General features: G+C 38.2%; 2 protein-coding genes across 5 annotated transcripts; one reads left to right on the top strand and one right to left on the bottom strand.

The window, feature by feature from the left end:
- Positions 1–696: 696 nt before the first annotated feature.
- On the top strand, positions 697–10,592 carry nkpd1 (NTPase, KAP family P-loop domain containing 1). 2 transcript variants are annotated; one of them, XM_079664990.1, is made up of 6 exons: positions 697–1,080; positions 2,535–2,603; positions 3,165–3,281; positions 6,856–7,184; positions 7,509–8,975; positions 9,259–10,592. In XM_079664990.1, the coding sequence occupies exons 2-6, from the start codon at positions 2,561–2,563 to the stop codon at positions 9,550–9,552; spliced, it is 2,250 nt and encodes a 749-aa protein (XP_079521116.1). In that variant the 5' UTR covers positions 697–1,080; positions 2,535–2,560; the 3' UTR covers positions 9,553–10,592. The 2 variants fall into 2 exon arrangements, with proteins under 2 accessions (XP_079521116.1, XP_079521117.1); XM_079664991.1 differs by lacking the exons at positions 697–1,080; positions 2,535–2,603; positions 3,165–3,281 and adding an exon at positions 5,291–5,504.
- A 2,650-nt stretch (positions 10,593–13,242) lies between these two features.
- On the bottom strand, positions 13,243–19,267 carry LOC307030224 (LIM and senescent cell antigen-like-containing domain protein 1). 3 transcript variants are annotated; one of them, XM_079666532.1, is made up of 11 exons: positions 19,048–19,262; positions 18,061–18,166; positions 17,796–17,952; positions 17,616–17,682; positions 16,861–16,981; positions 16,535–16,684; positions 16,272–16,422; positions 15,380–15,472; positions 15,244–15,292; positions 15,067–15,142; positions 13,243–14,083 (listed from the first exon to the last, which is right to left on the bottom strand). In XM_079666532.1, the coding sequence occupies exons 2-11, from the start codon at positions 18,102–18,104 to the stop codon at positions 13,969–13,971; spliced, it is 1,023 nt and encodes a 340-aa protein (XP_079522658.1). In that variant the 5' UTR covers positions 18,105–18,166; positions 19,048–19,262; the 3' UTR covers positions 13,243–13,968. The 3 variants fall into 3 exon arrangements, with proteins under 3 accessions (XP_079522658.1, XP_079522659.1, XP_079522660.1); XM_079666533.1 differs by lacking the exon at positions 18,061–18,166 and having other exon boundaries at positions 19,048–19,260; XM_079666534.1 differs by lacking the exons at positions 13,243–14,083; positions 18,061–18,166 and adding an exon at positions 14,090–14,874 and having other exon boundaries at positions 19,048–19,267.
- Between the last annotated feature and the right edge of the window lie 4,315 nt (positions 19,268–23,582).

The raw sequence follows: 23,582 nt of genomic DNA, 5'->3' as shown, positions 1-23,582 counted from the left end.
TACACTAATTAAACTTCATTTCATCAATATCACCTAAAAACTAGTATGTTGCTCTCTGGTGCTTATGTGTGAGGCTGTTTACGTATTGACACCAATGTGCCTTTTATGCATGTATGTTAACAACTTAAAAATATCCCATGCATGATTGTTTCTATGGTGTGTCCGTCTCTAACTGTGCATACAAAGCTCTCTGTTAGTATAAAGCAATACTTATTATATAGATATATTTTTAAATACATTTGGAGCCATCTTTTAATAGACAATTTTAAAAGAAATGTTTTTTGTTTTAATTTCAACCTTCAACAAAATAACGTTTTAAATATAACATTGGAACATTATATATTAAATTAGTAAATTGACATTATTTACATACACAGTTTATTCGTAGTTGGTTTTGAAGAGCCTGTCTTGTGTATACTGCGACACCAGATGGTAAAAGAAAGCTAATGCAAGAAACTAAACAAATCAAGCCAAGGGAAATCAGGCTTCGAGCTTGTTCGTCAAAGCTTGACTAACCAGTTGTGTCATAACAAATACTGCTCTAGGTATCTTAAACACTTTGCATGTCAGTTCAGACCAGGAAGAGGAATCCAGCCATTCCCAACCTGAGGGGCTTCAAACTAGGAATTCAGTTCAGGAAACATGCAGACAGGCTCCGGCATGGCAATTTGTTACATTTTTGCAAGAAGTTAAAAACTTGGATAGTGAATGCCAGAAGCTATCAAGAAAATTGGGATTTTTGTACCTTGTAATGCTTTCAGGAACTACCCACTTCACCCAGATGATATGAATAGGGAGAAAATTGGGAGCAGCAGGAGTAGTATGGTGTTACGGATTGGAAAAGGAGAATGGACAAAAAGATTGTGACCTCACTTCCTGGTAAATATCAGTCCCCAAAGACGTTGCCTGTGGTTACCAGTTGCCTTTTCTTTCCTTCTGTTATCAGTGTTGTAAAGTTTTACAGCACTCACCTCATGGGGGTTTAAGGTTCAACACACCTTAGCTGCATGGTCCTTCCCTCTTTCCGGATATGTTAAGAGTCCGAGTAAAGATCAGGACTGACGTTTGGAACATAAACAGGTAAGCTTGTTTCATTATTAACACATTTCTGCCACATCAGTTATTATCTAATGGGTGCTTAGAACATAATTAAAGTTTTATGGTTTACAATAATATTGTATTGTTTGTTAACATTTATATCACACGTACAATCGAAGCAAAGCCTATATTTTCTCCAAACATATCTTTAAGATTTATTTTGGTCTGTTAAGAGTCTAATAGACCAAAATACCTGTCGTGTACCGGGGGTTGGGGGCCACTGTGTACATTAGGCATGTGCAGACAAGAAACAAGGAGAGGAAATATGTTGCCAGCAGGGAAAAGGACTAGGCAATGCAAGGTAATCATTGACTGAGCCAGACTGTTGACATTTTCGCACATAAAAAAGAACAGCCTGCATTCACGGAGAGATCAAACCCATAAAACAACTCACTTTAATGCCTGTCAATCAACACTCAGAACAAAAGGAAAAAAGAACATGTGGGTTGAAAATGGCTATTTCTGCCGCTTAAGCACTCTCAAGGACATTTACTCCACTTGTGGAGTTGTAGAGGTGTTAAGTACATGAACAAACAGATCTTTCTCAATCAATCCGAAGTTAAACCGAGTGTGCTTAAACAACACAAGGGTTGTCAAAATGACTGGGTTGTTGCATGGGAGCTCCTCTCACTGATGACTGAGAGCACCATCGTTTAATCAGGCATTATATACAGCGAGGAGTATGGCAAGATTTAGCTTTTATTCATTTCTGGAGGATATTAAAAAATCAATTCTTACTAGTAATAATGTTTATTTCTGATATCAAAAATCGAATTTTAACTAGTTAGAATGTGTATTCTTGAAATCAGAAATGTGATTTTAACTAGTGAGATTTGCATCGTTTTTCTCATTCATTTCAATGGGAGTTGGAATTTTGAACTAGTTCAAATGCCAATTTCTGATATCAGTAATTCAATTGTTGACATCAGAAATACAATTTGAACTAGTTCAAAATCCTTTTTTGATATCAGGAATTCAATTGTTACTAGTTATAATTCAATTTTTGTTTATATCTAGTTACAATTGAATTCCTGATATCAAAAAAAGGATTTTGAACTAGTTCAAATTGTATTTCTGATATCAACAATTGGCATTTCGACTAGTTGAAATTGAATTGTTGATATCAGAAATTGGCATTTGAACTAGTTCAAATTCCAACTCCCCTTGAAATGAATGAGGAAAAACGATGCAAATCTCGCATTTCTGATATCAGAAATAAACATTACAACTAGTTACAATTGAATTTCTGATATAAAGAATTTGCATTCTAACTAGTAAGAGATATGTTTTGATATCCTCCAGAAATGAATAAAAGCTTCAGCTTGCCATAGAGGAGGGACCTGTTACCAAACGGAGAACACGCCAACAGACACACAGAAACACACACACAACTCCACAGTCTGCATTGAGTTCCTTATGTTTTTCATTCTTCGCAGGTTGAGGGGGTTTATCTGAAAGCTGAATGTCCACGCACCACACAGTAATCATGTTTAATCCAACAAAAGGTGAGTTGTTTGCAATTTATGAATGAATGAATATAAGAATGAATGTATGAATGAGTTTGAACGCCAAAAATATCTAAACCAGGGATGAGCAGCTCATTAATGCAGGGTCCTGTTTTCCCTCGTGTTTTTTTCATCATTTATCCAGCAGTATTTCATCTTGAAACACCTTTTGTTTTTCTTAATTGTTGTCATTAATCAATTAGCAAAGAATGCACAGCACAGAGCATGTATTTCTGGTTAGACACTCCTTCATTATGCATTAATAAGCTCACCATATAAATTCCTAAATGAACACGTGTTATGTACGACAGAGTATACCTGTAATTTCAGTTCAGTTCAACATTATTGAGCAGAAATGTTCTTAACCAAGAACGATGTCCGTAAAGATTAGTCCTTTGAGCATTTTCTCAGATTAAATCTGTGAAATATCTATTGAGCTATTGATTTTATGTTATGTTTTTGCTATTAGAAGACTGGTTAAAGATATGAACTAATGTTTTTCAGAATGTAAAATTAAATATTAAATGACTTATCCATGTTGTGTCCCGAATTTCTTTTCAGATGATATATATGCATATGCATTGTCGAAGACCTTGACAAAAGTTTCATCACCTGCCACTGTAGGACTCTACTCTTCATGTCAGAATCGACTCAACATGATCCTCGGACAAATGGAAGGTATTTTAACACTCTCGGTGCACCAGCATGTCGTTTCTTTTGACTGCTTACATCTTTAAATGAAAACTTTAAGCACTCAGGCAGTGTCTAGACTCTATAGGAACCTCATATTAGAATAGATTCAACTTTAATGTCATTGCACAGAGTACAACAAAATGCAGTTTGCATCCAAGTGCAAAGAGTAGTGAAGTGCATTAGTTTTCAACAAATGTACATAACAGAACAAATATAAGTTTTAGGATCTTATCTCGAAAACGAATAGGTTGGCATCAAGTCTACAACTTCAACCGTTTGCATGCAAAACTGACACCACAAAGTACAATGTAATGATGACTGAAGTTTTTTAAACAACTGTATATGTTGACTGTAAAAACTGCACATGCTAATTAAATGCTATGGCAGCATAAACCTAATGTTTATTATTTTGCACTGACATAGCCCCTGCAGTGATAAAAATCACTGAGGTACTTCTTGGCATATGAATGGGCTGTGCACCACCTCAGCGCCGGCTCATAGTTAAATGATTTCTTCACAACTGACTGACTGGAAAGTAGACATTGTAATTCTGCTCCGCAGGCCTCTGGGGGATCTTTGTGTTCAGTACACATACCATTATTCTCTGAAACACTGTAGACAGCAAAACAAATCTAAAACAACAGTGCATTCAGAAAGTGTTAGCACCCCTTAACTTTTTCAAAGTGTGTGTTTCATCTTTATACTAAAAAATAATTTATCAATGATTCTACACCAATGTTTCCCACACAAAGACTTGGGCTGGCCACCTTAGAAATGTAACAGAGCTTAAGACGTCACCTAGTATAATACTAGAAGACGCAAACACAGTCACCGTGTTAAAGTCTTTATAGACTGTGCTCTTGGAAACTTCCAATACAGTCCATTTCAATTTTCCATGCTTTTCCCATAACTGTGCTTGGACACAATATTGTCATGTTGGTTCAACTGAATTTACCACAGGAGGACTCCAATCAAAGTTTGGGAAGAACCTATGGAAACAGATGTTCAAGACAAATGAGTGGCATCTTTGCTAAATTGCAAATACCGAAAGGTTGAATACTTATTTGGGATATTTCATATTTTTGATACATTTGCAAACATTCCTAAAATCCCATTTTTACCTTGTCATTATGGGACATTAAATGTAGATAATAATGGGGGGGAAATAATTAAATCAAAACTTCATGGAACTTCAACGATAGCTGAGGATTATGGGTAGTTAGATATTTTCGCCAATCAAAACCTCTGAAAAAAGAAATGTGTCTCTCAGAATTGAAAGGGAAAAACTTATGGGAAAAACACAAAAGCATTTCACACAATTTAAACCAATTAATGTTGTGTAATTAACAAGGATAAACTGGTGTTTTTTTAGTGGATGAGTACTGCAGATATCACTGTAAAATCATTTGACAGTGAGGGGAATACGGTTTTACTATGAAAACTTTGAGACCGGAAATACTGTTTTCACCCCGTGAGGGTTGACGCTAACTTTACATGGACGCTGGGGGATTATTAATTAATTAATTAATAGGGGGAAAGACGTAGTATACACGTTCTCCTGACGAGACCTCAAGTAATCTTTGTAATATCTATCAAACTATAGATCCTACACATCCACTGAACGTAGATTATAAGAGTACAATATACACTTCTCGTTAGAAATCTAATCAAAAAGCATTTTAATGGCCAAACTATTCCACAATTTAGGATTTTCCAGAGAGGGTTATTTGTGAATCACAACCCTCCGGAGTGTTTTCACTCAATGGGAGCATCGGCCCATACAACGGCATTTCGTGTTATAATCACGAAATTAATCTATTGATTCTTGTTCACCAACACGATTTCCAAGATTTTAAAAGCAATGTAAATGATAACAAATTAGAAGGAAAAAAATATTTTTAAAAATACAGATTTCAGCATTCTGACTAGGGATGGGTACCGAGAACCGGTACTAAGTCAATACCGGTACCTGATTGGACGGTATCGCTGGACAAACGGTGCTGCTATCGGTATATCTGTTACGTCTACTTCCTTAGTTTAACTTTAAACCATTCTGGTTGGTTGGGAACCCTCATCCCGTGTGATGTATCCGGTTTGAGACCCCTCTGATTGGCCACTGTAAATGCCACTCCTCATCTCTCTCAACAGCGCTCTTATTATTGTTGTGAGACTCCCGCAGGCATGGCGGACAGAGCGAAGCGATCCAAGGTCTGGGTGCACTTTAAAAACATGTATTGGCGATAGTGCAAGGTGCAATCTATGTACTCAATTAGTTGCTTGTTAAGGGGGTGACACAAGCAACTTAATGAAGTATTTGCAACCGAGACACTCATTGAATCTAAAACGGTGCAGCGATACTGCTAGTGCTAATAGTGCTAGCGGGCTTCAGCCGCGCCGTGTGTAACTGTGACCTGAGCGAAGGCTCGCAGGCAGGTTAGCTGCTGCGCACGGGTAATATGTTTTTGTTTACCTGGGTGCAGTCTTCCAGGCACATCGCCTTGTCTTTTTTTAGTTTATTAACACCAAATTATTGAAAAGTATCGATAAGAGTATCGAAAAATACCGATACCGATAAGCAGTACCGGTACCGGTACCGGTATCGATAAAATCCTAACGATACCCATCCCTAATTCCGACAGAACTATTTTAGAAGCAATGTATTTACATTGGTAGTATGTTTTGTGTCTGCACCAAATAATAACAAATTAGAAGGAAAAACATATTTAAAGAATACAGATTTCAGTATTCTGAGGCTCTGAGCCCAATTTATTTTCCTCGCGGACTGCAAAAGAAAGTCAGACATTATACAATTTAAATAAAAACAATAATCGTGGGTAAGAAAATGTTTTTATGAACCACAAGACCCGACCGGACAAAAAGACGTGGTGCAGGCACGAAACATACTACCAATAGAAATACATTGCTTTTAAAATCGTTCTGTGTGACACGAAAAAAATGGGAAAATCGTGTTGGTAAACACGAATCAATAGATTACATTTATTTCGTGACTATTACATGAAATGCCGTGAGACTGGGTTGGCCCATATGCTGCACATTGTTGTTTCTTACACAACCACCAGTGGTGCTAAACTTTAAAACGTGACTATAGGTCGTAATAAGCTGTTGAACAATCGACCTATTTAGTCGTATGAGTTGGACTTGTTGATACAAATATAACGCTTTGAAAGGATTTAAAACAGACTAATAAATATGGTTTTCGATGGCTCTACATTGGAATTACAGATTGAAAAGCACAATCTTCTGCATACCATTAGTTTTCCTGCTGACTGATTATTTTGACTTCAGGTCTAGCACCATGGCCAGAGTTGGTGCAAGCTAAATAAGTCTAAGTACCAAAGTTATGGCTATAATATTCGACATAACTTCTATTAATATCCTGTTTGAGTCCAAGCCATTACCCAGCATGGTGTTTTACCTACATCTCAGTGTTTCACTCTGCTTTGAATTATAGGTTTATCCATATATATATATATGTACCCAAAAAGCATAAACAATGTATCTTATATAATAATATTATCTATGTTTTGTGACTCTTCAGTGTACATGAAGCAGGAAGCGTCGAGGATTGAGCAGGAATACAAAGGAAGGTTCCGGCCTCGCTCAGCTAGACCATCAATCGGCGGTTTTCTAGCTCTCATTGGAAGAATGCTCTTCTACAGACCCATTTGGACAGAGGACAATCAGCAGCACCATAACGTCAGATTCATTTATGTACATTTTAGTGCATGGCATTTTGCAGGCAGTGACCTGCTGTGGGCCGGGCTCGCCATACGGCTGTTTCAGGCCATGCAGATGAGCTTTGGGAAATTACAGATTGTACTCTATCGTGTGGCTCAACATGATGAAGAAATGGAAGTCCAGAATAAGGTTTGGGAATTTATTTTCACTTCTCTAGGTTATTACACAAAGAGGGTACAGTTGTACTAGCGGTTCTTAATGCTAACCTTCTCGGTTTAGGATTTTAACTAACATGTTAACATGTGCTAATCAACGCTTAAGACATGCAGCTAAAGGTTAATGATAGTGCTAATATAGGCAATGTCAATTAATGCACAACAATTATAGCAAACTTGTCTAAAAGTGTGAGGCTATTCACTTGAAAGAACTAGCCACCTAGCCATGCCACTAGCCTGACTAAACACACTATAGTATTGTCTAACTGTGTCTGATTTTTCTATCTAAAAAAATTAGAGCGTGGAGGATGGTCTCAACCATTGGCGGTCCAAAAAGGTTTGCTGCTGCCTTCTGTGGTTTCTCCTCCTGTCCATCCTCATGGTACCACTTTTAATCCTGGTTTTCACATTGACTTTTGGTCTTCCCAATCCTGAGATGAAACCAGGTGGAGCAGTGAATGGAACAAACACAAGCCATGTGGGAGTGTTTGAGGGCCTGATCATCGCTTTAATTGGACTCCCTGCAGCAAGCGCTTTGAGGTTTGTCTTTCAGATGGTTAAGAACCTCATCTTCAGCCAGGATCTGAACATTAGGAAGGGAATGGACAATGAGCGAGTCAGCAGCCAACTTGGCTTCATGAACGACGTCAGGAAAGAAATGTGGTTTCTGTCTCAATTCATCCAGTTTATGGAGGTGTTTGAGAGAAGGAGGATCCGAGTGGTACTGAAGATCACCAATCTCGACCGCTGCTCCCCAAAGAAGATTGTTGCAGTTTTGGATGCCATTAACATTCTGCTTTCAGATGAGGAAAGTCCGTATATTTCCATTCTGTCTGTAGATCCAGATGTCCTTGTACAGAAAGTGAACTTTGCAGATGGTTGCTTCAGCAAACAAGACAGAGCTTATGCATTGTTGAACAGAATTGTGACTCTGGCCTTTACAGTCCCACCACTGTGCGATGACTCAAAGCGCAGTTTATTTTACAGCCTCACTAGCAATTCAAAAACCCCTGATGACTTAAGCATGAGCAAATATAAGCAAGGAACTGGGGCTCTAAAAGAAAAGTCTTCCTCAGATGTATTCTCAGTGGAGTTTGCCATTGAAACGGAAGAGTCATATCCACTGATGGATAAAAATACAGCAGCACTGGATGTAAAGGGCGAGGAAGTAGAGAAGTTGGTTAGGAGCATCCTGAACAGCAACGAGAGGAACCTTAACAAGTACATGTTAGAGGATGCCACGTCTATGAGGAGGGTGATCAACTCCATTCGAGTGACTGTGATAATCATGAAGGCCTTGCAGAAAGAGCTTCCTAGACCAGAATACATCGCTGCATGGGTGGTCTTAGCTAATCAGTGGCCCTGCCGCCTCAGCTGGATACTCCAGTGTGTGGAAGACGCTCAGCAGAGAGCAGACATTGAACTTGACAATGTTCCCAAGGCTGACGATTCAAAAACCTTGTGGAAAGTCTTCCAAAAATCCAGGGCAGAGCTGTATGTGATGAGTGCACAGATTGAGGACCTCCTCGAGCAGGATGGAGATCCTGAAATGTTTGAAAGATTTCTCACAGTAGATTTCAAATTCACCGTAAAGGACTTGAAGACCTTTGAAGGTTCGACAGTAAACCTGGATCATTCAATCAGGAAGGAGCTGGCTCACATCAGAGGGACATCCAGGCTGAAAGATTCTGGCTGGATGAGGAACCTAGCCCCTCTGCCAATCACAACCATCATCAACATGGATACAGAAGATGTTTGTAAAGAGGTAAGAAAAAAGTTGTAATGTTTAAGCTTTCAGTCTGGATTGATTTGGAAACACACATGGTCACGGGTGGTAACAGCAAGTGCAGTGTAACGTGTTAAGGAGCTACTCTATCAGAAATACAGCAGAAGAAAAGTATGTATATCTGAAGCAATAACATAACACTTTTTGGACTATTGCAAATTCAACAGAAAAGGAAGTTTATATACATTTAGAAGTCATAGGGAGGATTCGAAACTAAATCATTTTACTCTTTATAATGCTTACATTTTCTATTTTTTTGTAGTTGGAGAGGCTGGACTACCACAGTAAGTATAATGATATTATGAGAAGAAATAACCTCAATGGTTCAGCCCTGCTCTTTGGTGATACAGACGACCTCAAAGAGCTCCTACAAATGACCTTTGGAGAATGGACAAGATTCAGACTGCACTTCCTGGGTGTACCATCACGTCTCCGACAACCGTACAAGAACATGGCCCCGACAGGTTCTCATCCTCAGGCCAATCCATCAGGATTTCACTTCCACATGCCTAATCAGTACTCGTCTAATCCAAATCAGGTTAGCGGCAGCATGTAAGACTCCAATCCATATCCAGTGTCCATAAAATTATGATGTGCATGTGTAACACTTAACAATTTTTACAGTAACAACACGTGTGCAGAGTTCAGGAGTTTATTTAAAGTCATTACATTCACTTTGTTCAGCTACAAGGGCTTGTGTTACTTGATTATGTCCCTGTGTCCACCTAAAATCAATTCAGACATCATGACACAATTCCATATGATAAATGATAAAGACCTGGAGGACATTATTCAACATCTGAAATCCTCCTCCTGCAGCCTCGATATTATTCCAACAGGATTTTTCAAAACTGTTTTTCATTGCATTGCCTCAGATCTACTTCACATAGTAAACGATTCTCTCCACTCGGGTGTATTTCGACAGGCCCTGAAAACTGCAGTAATTAAACCAATCTTAAAAAAGCATAATCTAGATGCATCCGTAATGAATAATTATAGGCCAATATCAAACCTCCCATTTGTAGGCAAAATGATTGAAAAAGTTGTTTTTCAACAGCAGAGTCATTTCATGCTTTTAATAATAATAATACATTACATTTATAAAGCGCTTTTTCTGGTGCTCAAAGCGCTTACAATATTAAATAAAACAATTTTAAATGACGGCGTTGATGTGTTCCAGTCAGTTTTTCGTATAAACCACAGCACTGCACAGACACTGTTCTTGTTAAAGTCTCCAATGACATCCATTTAAACATAGAAAGTGGCAGAATATCAGTGTTAATACTATTAGATCTCAGCGCTGCATTTGATACTGTTGACCACAACATATTGCTAGACCGACTAGAAAACTGGGTGGGACTTTCGGCAACTAAATTGGTTTGATTCCTACTTAAAGGACAGAAAAAACGTCTCTATACAGGCAACTACACATCAGCGTTGACAAATATGACATGCAGGGTTCCTCAAGGCTCCATCTTAAGACCTCTGCTTTTTCATATCTATATGCTACTACTGGCTCAAATTATGAAAAAAAACGACCTAAGTTATCATATCTATAACGATGACACCCAGATTTATTTAGAAATGTCACCAGGAGACTATTCTCTGATTACACCACTGAGTAAGTGCATTGAGCACATCAATGACTGGATGAGTAGGAACTATCTCCAATTGAACAAACAGAAAACTGAGATTATTGTTTTTGGAGCAAAGGAGGAACGATTAAAAGTCATTGCAGAGTTTCAGTCGGCAGACTACAAAACAACGAATAAAGCTAGGAATCTAGGTGTAGTGATGGACTCAGAATGTTAACTGTCACATTACAACAGTTATTAATTATGCATACTATCGCCTGAAGAACATATCTAGGATTAAAAGACTAATGTCACAACAGGAAAAGCATGTTTTTATCTTCAGCAGACTCGACTACTGTAATGGTGTCCTCACAGGTCTCACTAAAAAATCCCTTAGGCAGCTGATTCAGAACGCTGCTGTTCGAGTACTCACAAACACTAAAAGAGTGGATCACATCAGTCCAGTTCTGAAGTCTTTACACTGGCTTCCAGTCTGTCAAATAATTGATTATAAAGTACTGCTGCTGGTTTTTAAAGCACTAAATGGTTTAGGACCAAATTATATTAACGATCTCCTGCAAAAGTATGATACATCCAGGAGTCTCAGGTCTTCTGGGACGGGTCTGCTCTCTGTTACAAGAGTCAGAGCTAAACATGGAGAAGCAGCATTTAGCTTTTATTCCCCGACAATCTGGAACAAACTCCCTGAACCCTGCAGGTCAGCTGCAACTCTTAATACTTTTAAATCCAGAATAAAAACATATCTTTTTGATGCTGCATTTGGATGAGTAGTTCAAATTCAAACTGCAGTATGGCTTTTATCCATGTATTTTATACCTGTTGGGTTCATTTTATTATCTTTGCTTTTTAATGCCTGTTTTTAAATGCTTTTTTATAATGTGTTTCCACTGTATTTATTCTTAAATGTCTTTTATTTAATTTTGTAAAGCACTTTGGGTTGCCGTGTGCTGAAAGGTGCTATATAAATCAACTTGCCTGGCCTGGCCTGGCCTGGCCTGGCCTGGCCTGGCCTGGCCTGGCCTGGCCTGGCCTAAGAAATAAGTATCTCATAAAAGTCAGTTAACTTAAGGAAGAGAAAGCCCAACAATCATAGTGGTAGTGTTAACGAGAGGACCAATCTATAGAAATCTGCCTTAGTTGATGTGATTGTACAATTGTGTTTATAATGGACACATTTTTAATTTTGCTACATCTCACATTATGAAAAGCACATATGATGGCTGAATCACATTAAGCGGCTTTTGTTTCTTGGTCCTGGTATTGTACATGCTTGTTCAGTCACACTCTCACGGCTCCACTGTGACACTTTAGTAACATAGAGCCAGTGTTTGTGTCACAAATAACACCTGTGCTTTTCTTTTTATAAAAAGGGAGAAAGTTTGCTGTGAAAGATTTATGTGTCAGGTTTCTTTTCTGTCATGGTGCTATAATAGGTGGCCCAAAGGATCAGCTGTGAAACATGTTACATGAGGAAAACACACCTAGAAACCAGAGACCTACTGCTTGGAAATCATTTTCTGTAACAAAAAATATATAAGTACAAATAAGAATACCATTTCATTATAAAATATAACGCCCCACAAGTGCTATTTTTCTCTTTCTGCTCCTCCATCACACAAACATATGACATGCACATGGAGATAAGCAGAGTTAGGGGCAATTCAACTGGGAGGGTTAACAGGAGGCTCCTTCATGCACAAAATTGCAACCTGATTTCAGCTTTTACACATTCCAATTTTTGTTGAACTATTTTTAATTTTGTTTGTACTTTTTCGAAACTATTCATGTGTATTATAAGGAGGAGGATCTGCCCATGCCATAGACAATTAACTGTATGTTTATGTTGTGGAAGTCCTTGTGATGTATAGACAGAAAGATTGCATTCCAGAGGCAGAACAGATTTTGCCAAAATATATTTGGTATTTGACCGATTTAAATGTACTATACGTTTCGAATACTTGATGATCCTTAAGAAAAAATAAATATAATTACTGTAAATGGCACTGAACTGTAATTTTACCTTTCATGAAACTCAATAAAATCTTAGTCCTTACAATAAAATGCATTTGAAAAAGTGTCCCAAAAATAAAAATGCTCATCCAAGCAACTATTTTGTCAGTAGCCTTTCTTAATCTTTCTAAATATGGTTGCCTGTTCACAAACAGCCCAAGCAATGTGCTGACTCAGTAATGATATTTTTACATCAAAGTGTTCTCATGGTAAATAATCAGCTGACGGGTTCATTTCATTTGGATTCCTTTGAACTATTTCCCTTAGAAAGTTGCAAACGTTAATTTAGCTAAAAGATACGAGGCTCACAAACTGAGGCATTTACAGTACAAGCAATAACATTTCACTACCACACATCTTCAAAACATGCAGTATAGTCTTAGGAAGTCATCCTTGCATCCACCCCCCCCTCCCCCGTTACGTTTTGTTTAGTTGTTTGTTGAAGAAAAAAATAAAATAAACATACAGTACTACTTTAAAAAATATTAGAATTATTACTAATGTCTGAACTAATATTTTCTTCCCACTCACTGTTGATGTTTCAAAAACATTGGGACTAAGGAGCTGTGAAACAACACACAGCAATTATTCCAGTCAAAGCTGAGAAGACAGGTGGATAGAAAAGTGACAAAAGACACCAGTTCATCACCAATTCATATTTATTTTATTTATTTCCAGTGGATTCATTAACACTTAATGTTTAGTATATGAGCCTTGCTCCGGGGAAAGGCTCTTTCTTGAAACACTTTGTCCATCTTTATAAGAGGATACATTATTATAACATCCTAATGAATACAGTGGTTGTAATTATTCATACTGAGGTAAAAAAGATCAAAGGTTAAAAGGCTAGTACAATTTAGCTTTCAAATTATACTTTGTCTAATTAAAATTGATATAAGGCATCACAATAACTGCAGGTAACTCACATGTGACCGTAATTCGCATTTTAAGACACAGTTCATATATTCAAGGCACACGTGTAAATCATTATAATGTCAATCAAAACTTTTTTTCCAAATTCAAGATCATTTGAGACATAGCAGTTGGTAATCATGCTCATGGTTAAGTCAAATGAGCTAGAGCACCACATGTCTGTTCTAGAAGAGAACAAGGAATTTGGACAATTTAAGAAAGTTACATAAAATAAAACATTTGCATATCGAAGAAGCGAAAGGTAAAAAAAAAGATTGCTAACAGGCACCTTTATAACACCACAGTGATATATGTTTCCTTTTGAAATGGATCCCAGATTATTAATACTGGTGTACCTTTATAAGACCGGGTCCTTGCGTTGTCATGCAGCAGTGCTCCTGGATATTCTACCATCTCAGGTAGTCGTAGCGTGGCAGGCTGTTGAGCGAAGCCGATTACTTGTGTCCCAACGACTCGGCGAGCTTCTTCAGCCTTTTCTTCAGCTCCAGAGGAAACTTCTCATAACACTTTTTACACACAGGCTTCATGTCAAACTCAACAAATTTGTTCCTGCAAAGAAAGAAAAGAAAGACACCGTCAACACTAAATACTGTATGTAAACCAATGGCTCGTCTCTGGCCCTTATTTACCTTTTTGATTTCCCGCTCAGCTGCATTATCTTTCTCTTAATATTATCATCACTGCAGCTTTACATTTATTGCAAGTCACAGTCTCCTTATTAGCATTAGGACCACACTGTTAGGGAGCAACACTTTAGTGCAGCAATTCATTATCTCACTCAAATAAAAACATGAAACTTGATGGAAGTATGGAAGTATGGCTGAAACAAACTACTCGTCTATCTACAGATCAGATTTACAAACACTTAGGTCGAGTAAATAAGACAAAAATACAGCGACTGAGAGCTCATGCAAATAGCCAAAATGCAAGCAAATGAAGAAGATATTTTGAATATTTGTTGGGATTTAGGACATTAATTGAAGAAAACAAGATCTTTAAAGACCTAATTTTGGACTCTGAACATTTATAATAATTTGATATTTCTTATTTAATTTCCTTTTATATATATATTAAACTATTTAAAGAGACAATGTTAACCAGATAAATCAAGATGAACCAGATAAATCACAGAATAACAGAGGAAGAGGTGGAGAAAGCACCAACCAACGGACGGAGTTGTGAGTTGTAAAGAATCCTAACTCTACACACAGACAGCCGGTCTTTTCTTCCGCTCTTTGGCATCACGCTCACGGCGAGCCAGGCGGCGTCTCAGCTCCTCGGGCATGCGCTCATAGCAGTGCTTACACACCGGCTTCAGCTCAATTTCAACAAACTTATCTCTGAGTAACCAAGAAGTGAAGTGAAGCATGTAAGAGGAGAAATTGGAAGAAAAGGGGGAAAGAGCCAAAAGGGGAAGATTTGCAGTAGTGTTAAGTCGAGAGCAGGGGTTAAATGTTAGAGAAAATCTGGTAGTATTATTATACACAATAAGTTAGTAAACAAAGAGGCTATTGATGAGCCACATCACTTACTTGAGAGTGAGCTTTGTGTTGCAGGTGGAGCATGAGAAACAGCTGACACACCAGGCCTTGTTGAGAGCAGACACCACTGAGAAGAAAAAAGGAAAATATGAACATTCAACTCAACATTTTACGTCTATTACTAAATACGCTTATTCTAAATGTGAGCTTGATTATGTTGATACTCACCATCGCCTTCAATCACACGGTTGCAGTGATAGCACACATCGCCGAAGAGCTGGATAACAGAGAAACAAGGAGAGTGGGTTTCTGTACAACATTAGGATGTCCGTCATGTCCTCCAAAGTGCACTTGTGTTCCTTACCTGATTATAATGAGTCTCACAGTAAGCCAACCCCTTCCTCTCATAATGCCGATGACCGAGGAAAGGCTTCTCACACTTGGCACACACGAAATGCTGTAAACAAAAACAAATGTTGCTGAGGGAGAGGGGGAAACTTCTAATGAAGGCATGAGAAACTGACTAGAGGAGCAGTTGCCTATACAACATGAATAATACATGAGCCTCATGTGAATATGTTTATTTACTGAGTTTTTTTTGTAAGTTATAGACTTGATCTATTGGGAAATATTACTGTTGTATCCTGAAGTGTTGCCAAAAAAGAATTCATTATTAAATTGACTCATTCGCTGATGATAGTCTGTAGAACAGTATAAAATTCAGCAACCTCGACACATTAACACTCAACTTATTCTGCCTCAGGAGAACGTATCTCTTTAAAAGTGCTCACATTTCTCCTACTGCCTATAATTATCTCATTAACAATGTTTTTTTTTTTTTTATTGATTATGCATAGGTAATTTTACTGAATGTAAAGTTCATCCGAGTGAAGTCTAAACATACAATACATCAACCACAGAAAGGGGCAACCATTACATGTTGTCACTATTATCAACCAAAGTCAGAAGTCTTACTGACCATACTCCATTTAGTCAAACTTTTAATGTGCAGAAGAATTTAACAGAAACACTTCCATTACCAAATGGCATTCATTTTGTTATATTCTTAATTAGATTTAATGGCCCCTATTGTGTACCTCTGTCTGGGTTTGACACATTAAGGTGGCAATTCAATTTACTTTAATAGGATGAGCAAACTCCTAATGTAATCCCATCGAAACAACAAACAACAACATGGTATTGATTACTTTGAAACACACACAATTGTTATGTCGTATTGAGTGTATTATACAAACCTCCACATGCCACTGCTTGCCCATAGCGTTGACCACACGGCCCTCGATGGGTCTCCTACAGGCACCACAGATTGGGACACCCATCTTGTCGTGGCAGGGCAAACAGTAGAGCTCTCCCTTCAGCTCCCTGGCTTCGACTGTCAATTCCTTCCTGTGTACACACAAATATTAAAACACATTAAAGGTCATTGTTATGTGGTTATATATTCTGGAGAGTGTACCGTGTTATGCGCTTAATAATAGTTTGGCTTGGGAAGACTGACCCACAATTGCTACAGTTGAAGTGGTCTGGGTGATAGGGGTCGTTCTTAAAGATCAGCGGCTGCTCTTCAATGATGGCGTGGCACTTCTGGCAGATGTACTTGCCCAGGCCCCGAGCTTTCTCGCGGTTATGGCACGGGCGACAAAGGTGCCTGAGATAAATGAAGGAGGACAAAATGTTAGGTGTGCAACATACTCTGCCACAGCTCCTTAAAAGTTCAATACTTCAATACAAATTGGGAGTCAGCAGGTTGAGGTGTGTGTAACCTGCCTGATTCCCAGGCTGCCGATGTGTTATATAAAGAATGGAATAAGATAAGACACGTACCTGCCAGCATTTTTGACAAACCCCACGTCTGCAAGCACAGCCTGGCAAATGTCACAGCAGAAGCAGTCTGGGTGCCAACTATTGTTCATGGCCTTAATGACACGACCAATGATGAACTCCCCTGAGGGAAACCATAAGTGAGAGAGCAATTTGAGTCCAAGTTTGACTTTTTCAACATTTATTGAAACTGAATGACATTTTCTAGGTACTGTACAGTAGTTCATAATGAGCTCCATTTTGGAGTCCTGCAGTTTCTACAATGCTCTGCAGTGTTTTTATCGGGTTCTCAGAGTGACACTTTGATTTTAAATGCATTTTAATTGTCCATTTACATTAATTACAGCATGTTTGTCTCTCCCTGGACAGCGTCCACTAGTATTTAAATTAAGCTTACAGAGCACTAAAATGCATCATGGGTAATCTAAACACAAGTGGGAAGTTTTAAATAAGAGTATGATTAGACTTAAAGATCAGTGAGGAATGCTGGGATCTGAACTCTCTAACAAGGTCAGGGATGCTAACATGGACATATGTACCGTACTGCAGTGCACCAAAAAAGAAAGAGGTGCAAGGAACTCTGTACAATACACAACATCTTCACTTCAGGCACAAGAGATGTATTCTAGTACCATGTAAAGCCCTATTACATCTGAATACAATAGACTTGATTATTTACACAAAATGTGGGATTCGCACACCCCCACAAATACTAAATATGGGCATGCCTTAAATGAATGAGGGCCTATAACACTCACCACATTGGTGACAGCAAGGCGCAAAGAGCATCTGGAAGTCATGTTCACAATATTTTCTTCCTTCAAACTGTGAAAAGAAAAATATTGAAATCCCTTAACTCAAGAGAAATACAGGAGGAGTATGTTTTATCATTGTGGTGATTTGTGAAATGATTTACAATGTTTATTTGAGTGCACTACCTCATAGAAAAGTCCTTCAGGGAACTGCTGAAAACACTGGGCACACACAAAGCACTGCTCGTGGTACAGCTCTCCATTACTATTCACAATCTTCTCAGTGGCAGCAAAGCCGCTCTTACAGCGCTCACAGGCCGCACTGGCCAGGGCATTAGCAATGCTGTTGCATGAGACAAGAAAATACATATTAATACATTATGTCCCCCGTGAACCGTTGGGCTGACAAATAACTGGGATGCAAGGCGGACCAATGTTTATCATTTCTCACATATCTCCTACAACTGTTGAGCTTGTTTCAGCAGCTGTCACCATGGAGAGTGGAAAATAATTTGTGAATCAGTTGGGGAACTCACTACTCACAGTGCCGCCAGAGCCTAATTTGGTAAAGGAGTAGAGGTACTGAAACAGAGCTGACAGACGATGGGCAGCCTTTCCTCCACACACACACAATTACTAATAAATAGACACCACACTCTGATTTTGTGTTTTCAATTTACAGTTTAATGCTATGCCACGTCTTACAACTTTCTCAGAGTAGTTTGGTAATAACCGAAACTGTTTAAATGAAGTTGTAAAAAATGACAGAACAGTAGCTCACGAGCCAAGGTATTGAATGTTAGTTTCTGTAATTTCTAAATAAAGATAGTAATTAAAAACGTAATAATAATTATAAACTGTAGTTGTACATAACCTTTGAAAACATAGGGATTTACATGGTTAAAACAAGAATACAACGACACTTAAAGTAAACAAAACAAAAACAATAGTAATGTAAAAACAGAGGCAAAAACACGAACAAGATAAGATGATATCAATGGAATAATTTGCTATATTTTAGTAACTTTAAATGAACAATTGTTAGACCGAATTGTCTTATTATTCAGACCTGAAAAGTCAGACCTTTCTGATCAGGGACGGTGAGTGCTAATAATTCCCATCATGTTGAAAAACATTAAAACGCTAGCTAGCATGCTCATCTTAAATGCCAATCAGGGGAGGAACCCTATCACAGTTATTTTTGCCAAATATTATTTAATAAACTATAACGCATCAATATGTCAGAAATGAAACAACTTTCAAACTATAACCCTGAATCGAAATTATAAATTAATAATAACATACGTGTTGTCGCTTAAAAAGAGGTGAGCTAACTTTACCCCAATGGTTATGTTGGCAAGCTAGTTTGCTAGGTAAAGCTAGCGGTTGTGTAGGTCTGCTACAAGCTAACGTTAGCCAAGCTAATGAAAGATCTTACCTGCCCGTCATCCCAGCAACACCAAGCATCACCTCTCAGCACGACAGTCTTAGGAAGGTAGCTCAAAAACTGACATGTGTTTGTGTGCCTATTCCTTTCACTGAGTTGTTAAAAGTTTTTAAGTGAAAGCAGGATGGTGTGGAGCCGTTTCTTCCCCTCCTAGCAGAGAACTGTAGCTTCTGGACACACAGTGGGGGAGTGTCCAGAGGTGGGAGAAGTACAGAGTGTATGAATACTCTGTTACAAGTAAAAGTCCTGCATTCAAAAGGTTCTCAATGAAAAGAACAAACGTATCAAAAATATACTTGAAGTAGGCTACCAAAAGTGAAAGTAGCCTACTTCTTGTGCAAATTGACCCATTTCAGAATCATATATTACTGAAATGGAACAATTTGCATGATATGTATACTTTATACAAATGATAACTACAACCTCACCCACCAAAATCACTTCCTCTGTTGCAGTGCTTCCAAATTCACTTCACCCATTAAACATGTTCAAAGAAATATGCTTTTCTGAGACCAAACTTTGACATTTTTTAATTGTTTTTCTCTTTTAAGCCAGTAAAAGCAGAAGCAACTTTGCTTTTTACATAACTGAAACCATTGACCATTGATTTTAATGCTGTAGTTCATTAAGGCTCCTTATACAGTTTCCATTCAGTAATACAATTCTGCGGTAGCGGTTCGGCTTAATCGGATGGCTAAGTTACTTAGAATGATGATTTAACTTTGGTAATGTAAAATTCAAAATGAATTTGAGCATAGCTGAAGACAAAAGATACACACAGATGGAGTGTTGAACTATGGGCCCCTATTAGAGAGAGAGAGAGAGAGAGAGAGAGAGAGAGAGAGAGAGAGAGAGAGAGAGAGAGAGACCAAATGTGTATTTGAAATTGTACCGTTTGTTATTATCACTATTTTGTTTTTCTTTTCTCTGATAACAGATGACACAGAAATTCAACATTAAAGCTCATTCCTCTTCTTCTTCTACTTCTTCTTCTCCTTCTGGAAGACTTGTGCATCCGGCTGCTTCGTCCAGCTCAGTTGGATGTTGTCATCCACTTCTTGGTCCCGTAGGTTATTTTTCATCTGAGTGACAAAACTCCTCATCATTATCATTCACTGTGTGCTGTGTGCATGTATGTGTGACAATTAAAGAGGGTTTCATCCTCCGATTCTATCTTTTTATGTGACATGCACAACTCAAAAATCTCCATCCCTTTTCTTTTGCTATATAAGATCTTGATATTTACAATGTAAATAGGAATATGGGCCAGGCAAGGAGAAACATGGCTAGTGCACATTACACACACAAATATTTTCAAAACAGTTACTGTCTTGAGTTGTGTCCATATCAAATCTGCTTTATTTTTCAAAATAAGATGCAGTGACTCAGAAACATAAGACATCAAATAGAGGCATGGTGATGAAGAAAGGAGGCAGAAAGACACGTGGAGGCCAACAAACCTGTTTATGTCATCGGGGTTCTTGCAGCCATTATGTCCGCAACCCAAATTCTTCAACACCTCCCAGTGGATATCATCCAGCCCGTAGCGATGATCAGGAAGCAGTACCTCCTCCATGATGGATAGCTGTACTGGTCTTTCACCATTCATCTAGACAAACTCCATAATTGGACTGCAGGACACCTTGCTCCCTCCCAAGCCAATGCGTGCAGCGTTGGGCAAAGTAGATGATCTACTTGTCCAGGGGTCACAGCCTGTTGAAGCACAGCCAGGTGACCACAACATGACCCAGCATCTTTACTGATGCATCAGCCGAAGTACAGATGCGTAGATTTGTTTAGGGATAGAGAAAACATTAATTAGGAGACTACAGATCTACACAGCCTGGCTGAGAAAAAAGAAATTTGGACAATGCTGTTCTAACTCCCTGTAGCTTTTGGACTAGATGCCTTTATTGTCTTATTGTAACAATTAGCAGTGATTAATTAATTGGTGTTTTGCCCTAAAATGTCTATAATTATATATCAATGTCACCTCCTATCTACATTTATGTCATCCAGTCACTTCTGCCCAATTAAATAATTGACTGCTAATAAATGTTTTTTATTCCAACATTCCCTCTCAAATTTGGCCTCCTGTTACTAACAAGATCCCAAGGGAAAGTGCTTGCCGTTCCAGGGATGTAAAAAGTTTTGCACCAATGTCTGCTATAATTGTCCTTGATAAATCATATTCCCAACAATAATTAGTCATTCATTATGAATCATTATTAATCATAGTCTCCTTAATAGCTATCACTTCTTCCATTTGTCAGTACTTGCATGTGAAACATGTTGAGGGATATAAATGAAACAGAAACGTTTATTTCACATCAGCTCTAGTGATCAAAAGTCCACAAGGCACCTCCAGATTTAGACACAAGAATTAAAAACATACTTCAAATGTGAAGCCATACCACTTTGTTTATTATTTGTCTTCCAAGATTAACCGTCCCAAGAAATTAGGGTAAGTATCCCTATAACAGATGTCAGTTTGGTTTCATTTAGTTTCTAAATAGCCCAACACCCAACCTAACTTATTGGTTCATTAAAAAGAAAGGCTTTATGAGGTTTGGCCCCTCTTTTTAAAGTACTATCCATTAAGAAGGCCTGAAATGTTAATGTTTAGTGTTGTAAATGTCTTAACTTTTATTTTATGTTAGCTTTTCTGAAGTTTATTGTCACATTTTGATCAGGTCGGTTGCTCCAAACAACCAGCCAGTGATCACACAATGCGGCGACAGGCCTGGTGTGTGTGTGTGTGTGTGTGTGTGTGTGTGTGTGTGTGTGTGTGTGTGTGTGTGTGTGTGTGTGTGTGTGTGTGTGTGTGTGTGTGTGTGTGTGTGTGTGTGTGTGTGTGTGTGTGTGTGTGTGTGTGTGTGAGATCAGTGCTTTTTACACATTATGTCATCGTAAATTATGTGTAAGGTCAGAGAAGCTCATGTGGGCACTTGGCCACAATAATAAGGCAAATGTTGGTCAAACTAAAATTATAACTTACAAAATGTAATGTATAAATTGTGTCAGCAGTTCACTGTTAAGATAAGAAAGTGGCTAAGCTTGCCTGCAAATAAAGATGGTAAATTAAATAATAATTTGGCTGAGGCTTACCTTGGGCAGACACATGATGCTGGGCCTGGCTGTGGAGATGAGCCCCAATATATTCAGAGAACAGTTCACCAGCTGTGAGATGTTGCACGCTGCCTCTGCCGACTCTCTGCTGCTGTCCAACAGGGCAGCATGAAGAAAGAAAACAAAAAACGAAAAGTCTTTAACTCAAACTGAACATTCAGAAGAATTCACTTAACTGCAATTTCTTTTTTTATCACTTTACCCCCCATCTCCTCCTCATCATTAGTTCATACCTTGAAGCTGACATACTGCAGGTGGTTGCCATGCTTTTTTATTCTCTGTTGGATGAAGTCAGAGTCTGTGGCCTTCAGGTAGGAGCTGGCTGGTTCAACTCTAACTCAAAGCAGCACCACAGTGGCAGAAAAAAAAATGTCAAGCCCCAGCACACCATTACTAACACCAAGAGTAAATAATACAAATATGAAAATAAATCCAACTTACAAATTAAAAAACTGACTTAACAAAAGACAAGCACTGTTTATATTATAAGAATATCTTATACCAATATAAATGTTTCTCAATTTTCAAACAGCTAACATCCGCAGCAAATCTAACCTCAACTGAATGGTAAGTATTTACCATGATCAACATTAAGCCATACTTTATTCATATTAAGCAATGCAATGTTTACCACAATAGGACTTTTACATGAATGTAGCCTGAGGGAAGTGGCCTTCACCGCAGCATAAGTGTGAGGAATAAAATACTTGTTGTTTGTGTGTTTATCCCTTGCTGAATCCTTTTTAAGAGTCAAGCTGTGGAAACAAGCTGTGTCTGTCTGCTGTTTGTGCTGAGCATAAAGTGTTCAACAGGGAATTAGAGCTTTTTTGCCGAAAACAATTTCATGAAAGCAGTGGGACTTGTAAGATTGAATGCAAACATTAAAATTGTGGGCTAAAAAGCAAAACAATGATTTGCATATTGCTATTGAGGGAAGCTGCAAAACCATGTAACATCTTCTGTATGTTCATCACTGGGTTCACATTGCAGCGTTTTCATTTGTTTGTCATCATAAAAAAAACATTACCTGCAGCTGCTTTGGCAATGATTAAAACTAAACAAAACCCAAAGTTAGAATTACTTTACACAGCACATGACTGCTTTTTGTACTGATAATATTGTGGGGTTTCTATAATGCAGCAATATTGGCAATGCGTTGATGCAGCCTTTAAAAGAGGGCAAATCAGAAAACACAGAAAAATCATGAGACTCATGGATTATGCCTCTGCACATGCTTCATCTTCTGAGACGGCTGAAAGTATGATATGAAACTACAGGTGGTGAATAAAACAACATCAAACAACAACCAAATAAGTAGCTACTGCTGCCTTTGCAGTGACAATTACATTGGTACCTAAGAAGCGTAAGCACTGTCCAGCAGAGGCAGTGGGGGGAGA

The sequence above is a fragment of the Notothenia rossii genome (genome assembly GCF_949606895.1).
Source record: "Notothenia rossii genome assembly, chromosome: 2".
NCBI lineage: Eukaryota > Metazoa > Chordata > Actinopteri > Perciformes > Nototheniidae > Notothenia > Notothenia rossii.
The sequence above is the reverse complement of the archived record's forward strand: the minus strand, read 5'-3'. Positions and strand labels throughout refer to the sequence as shown.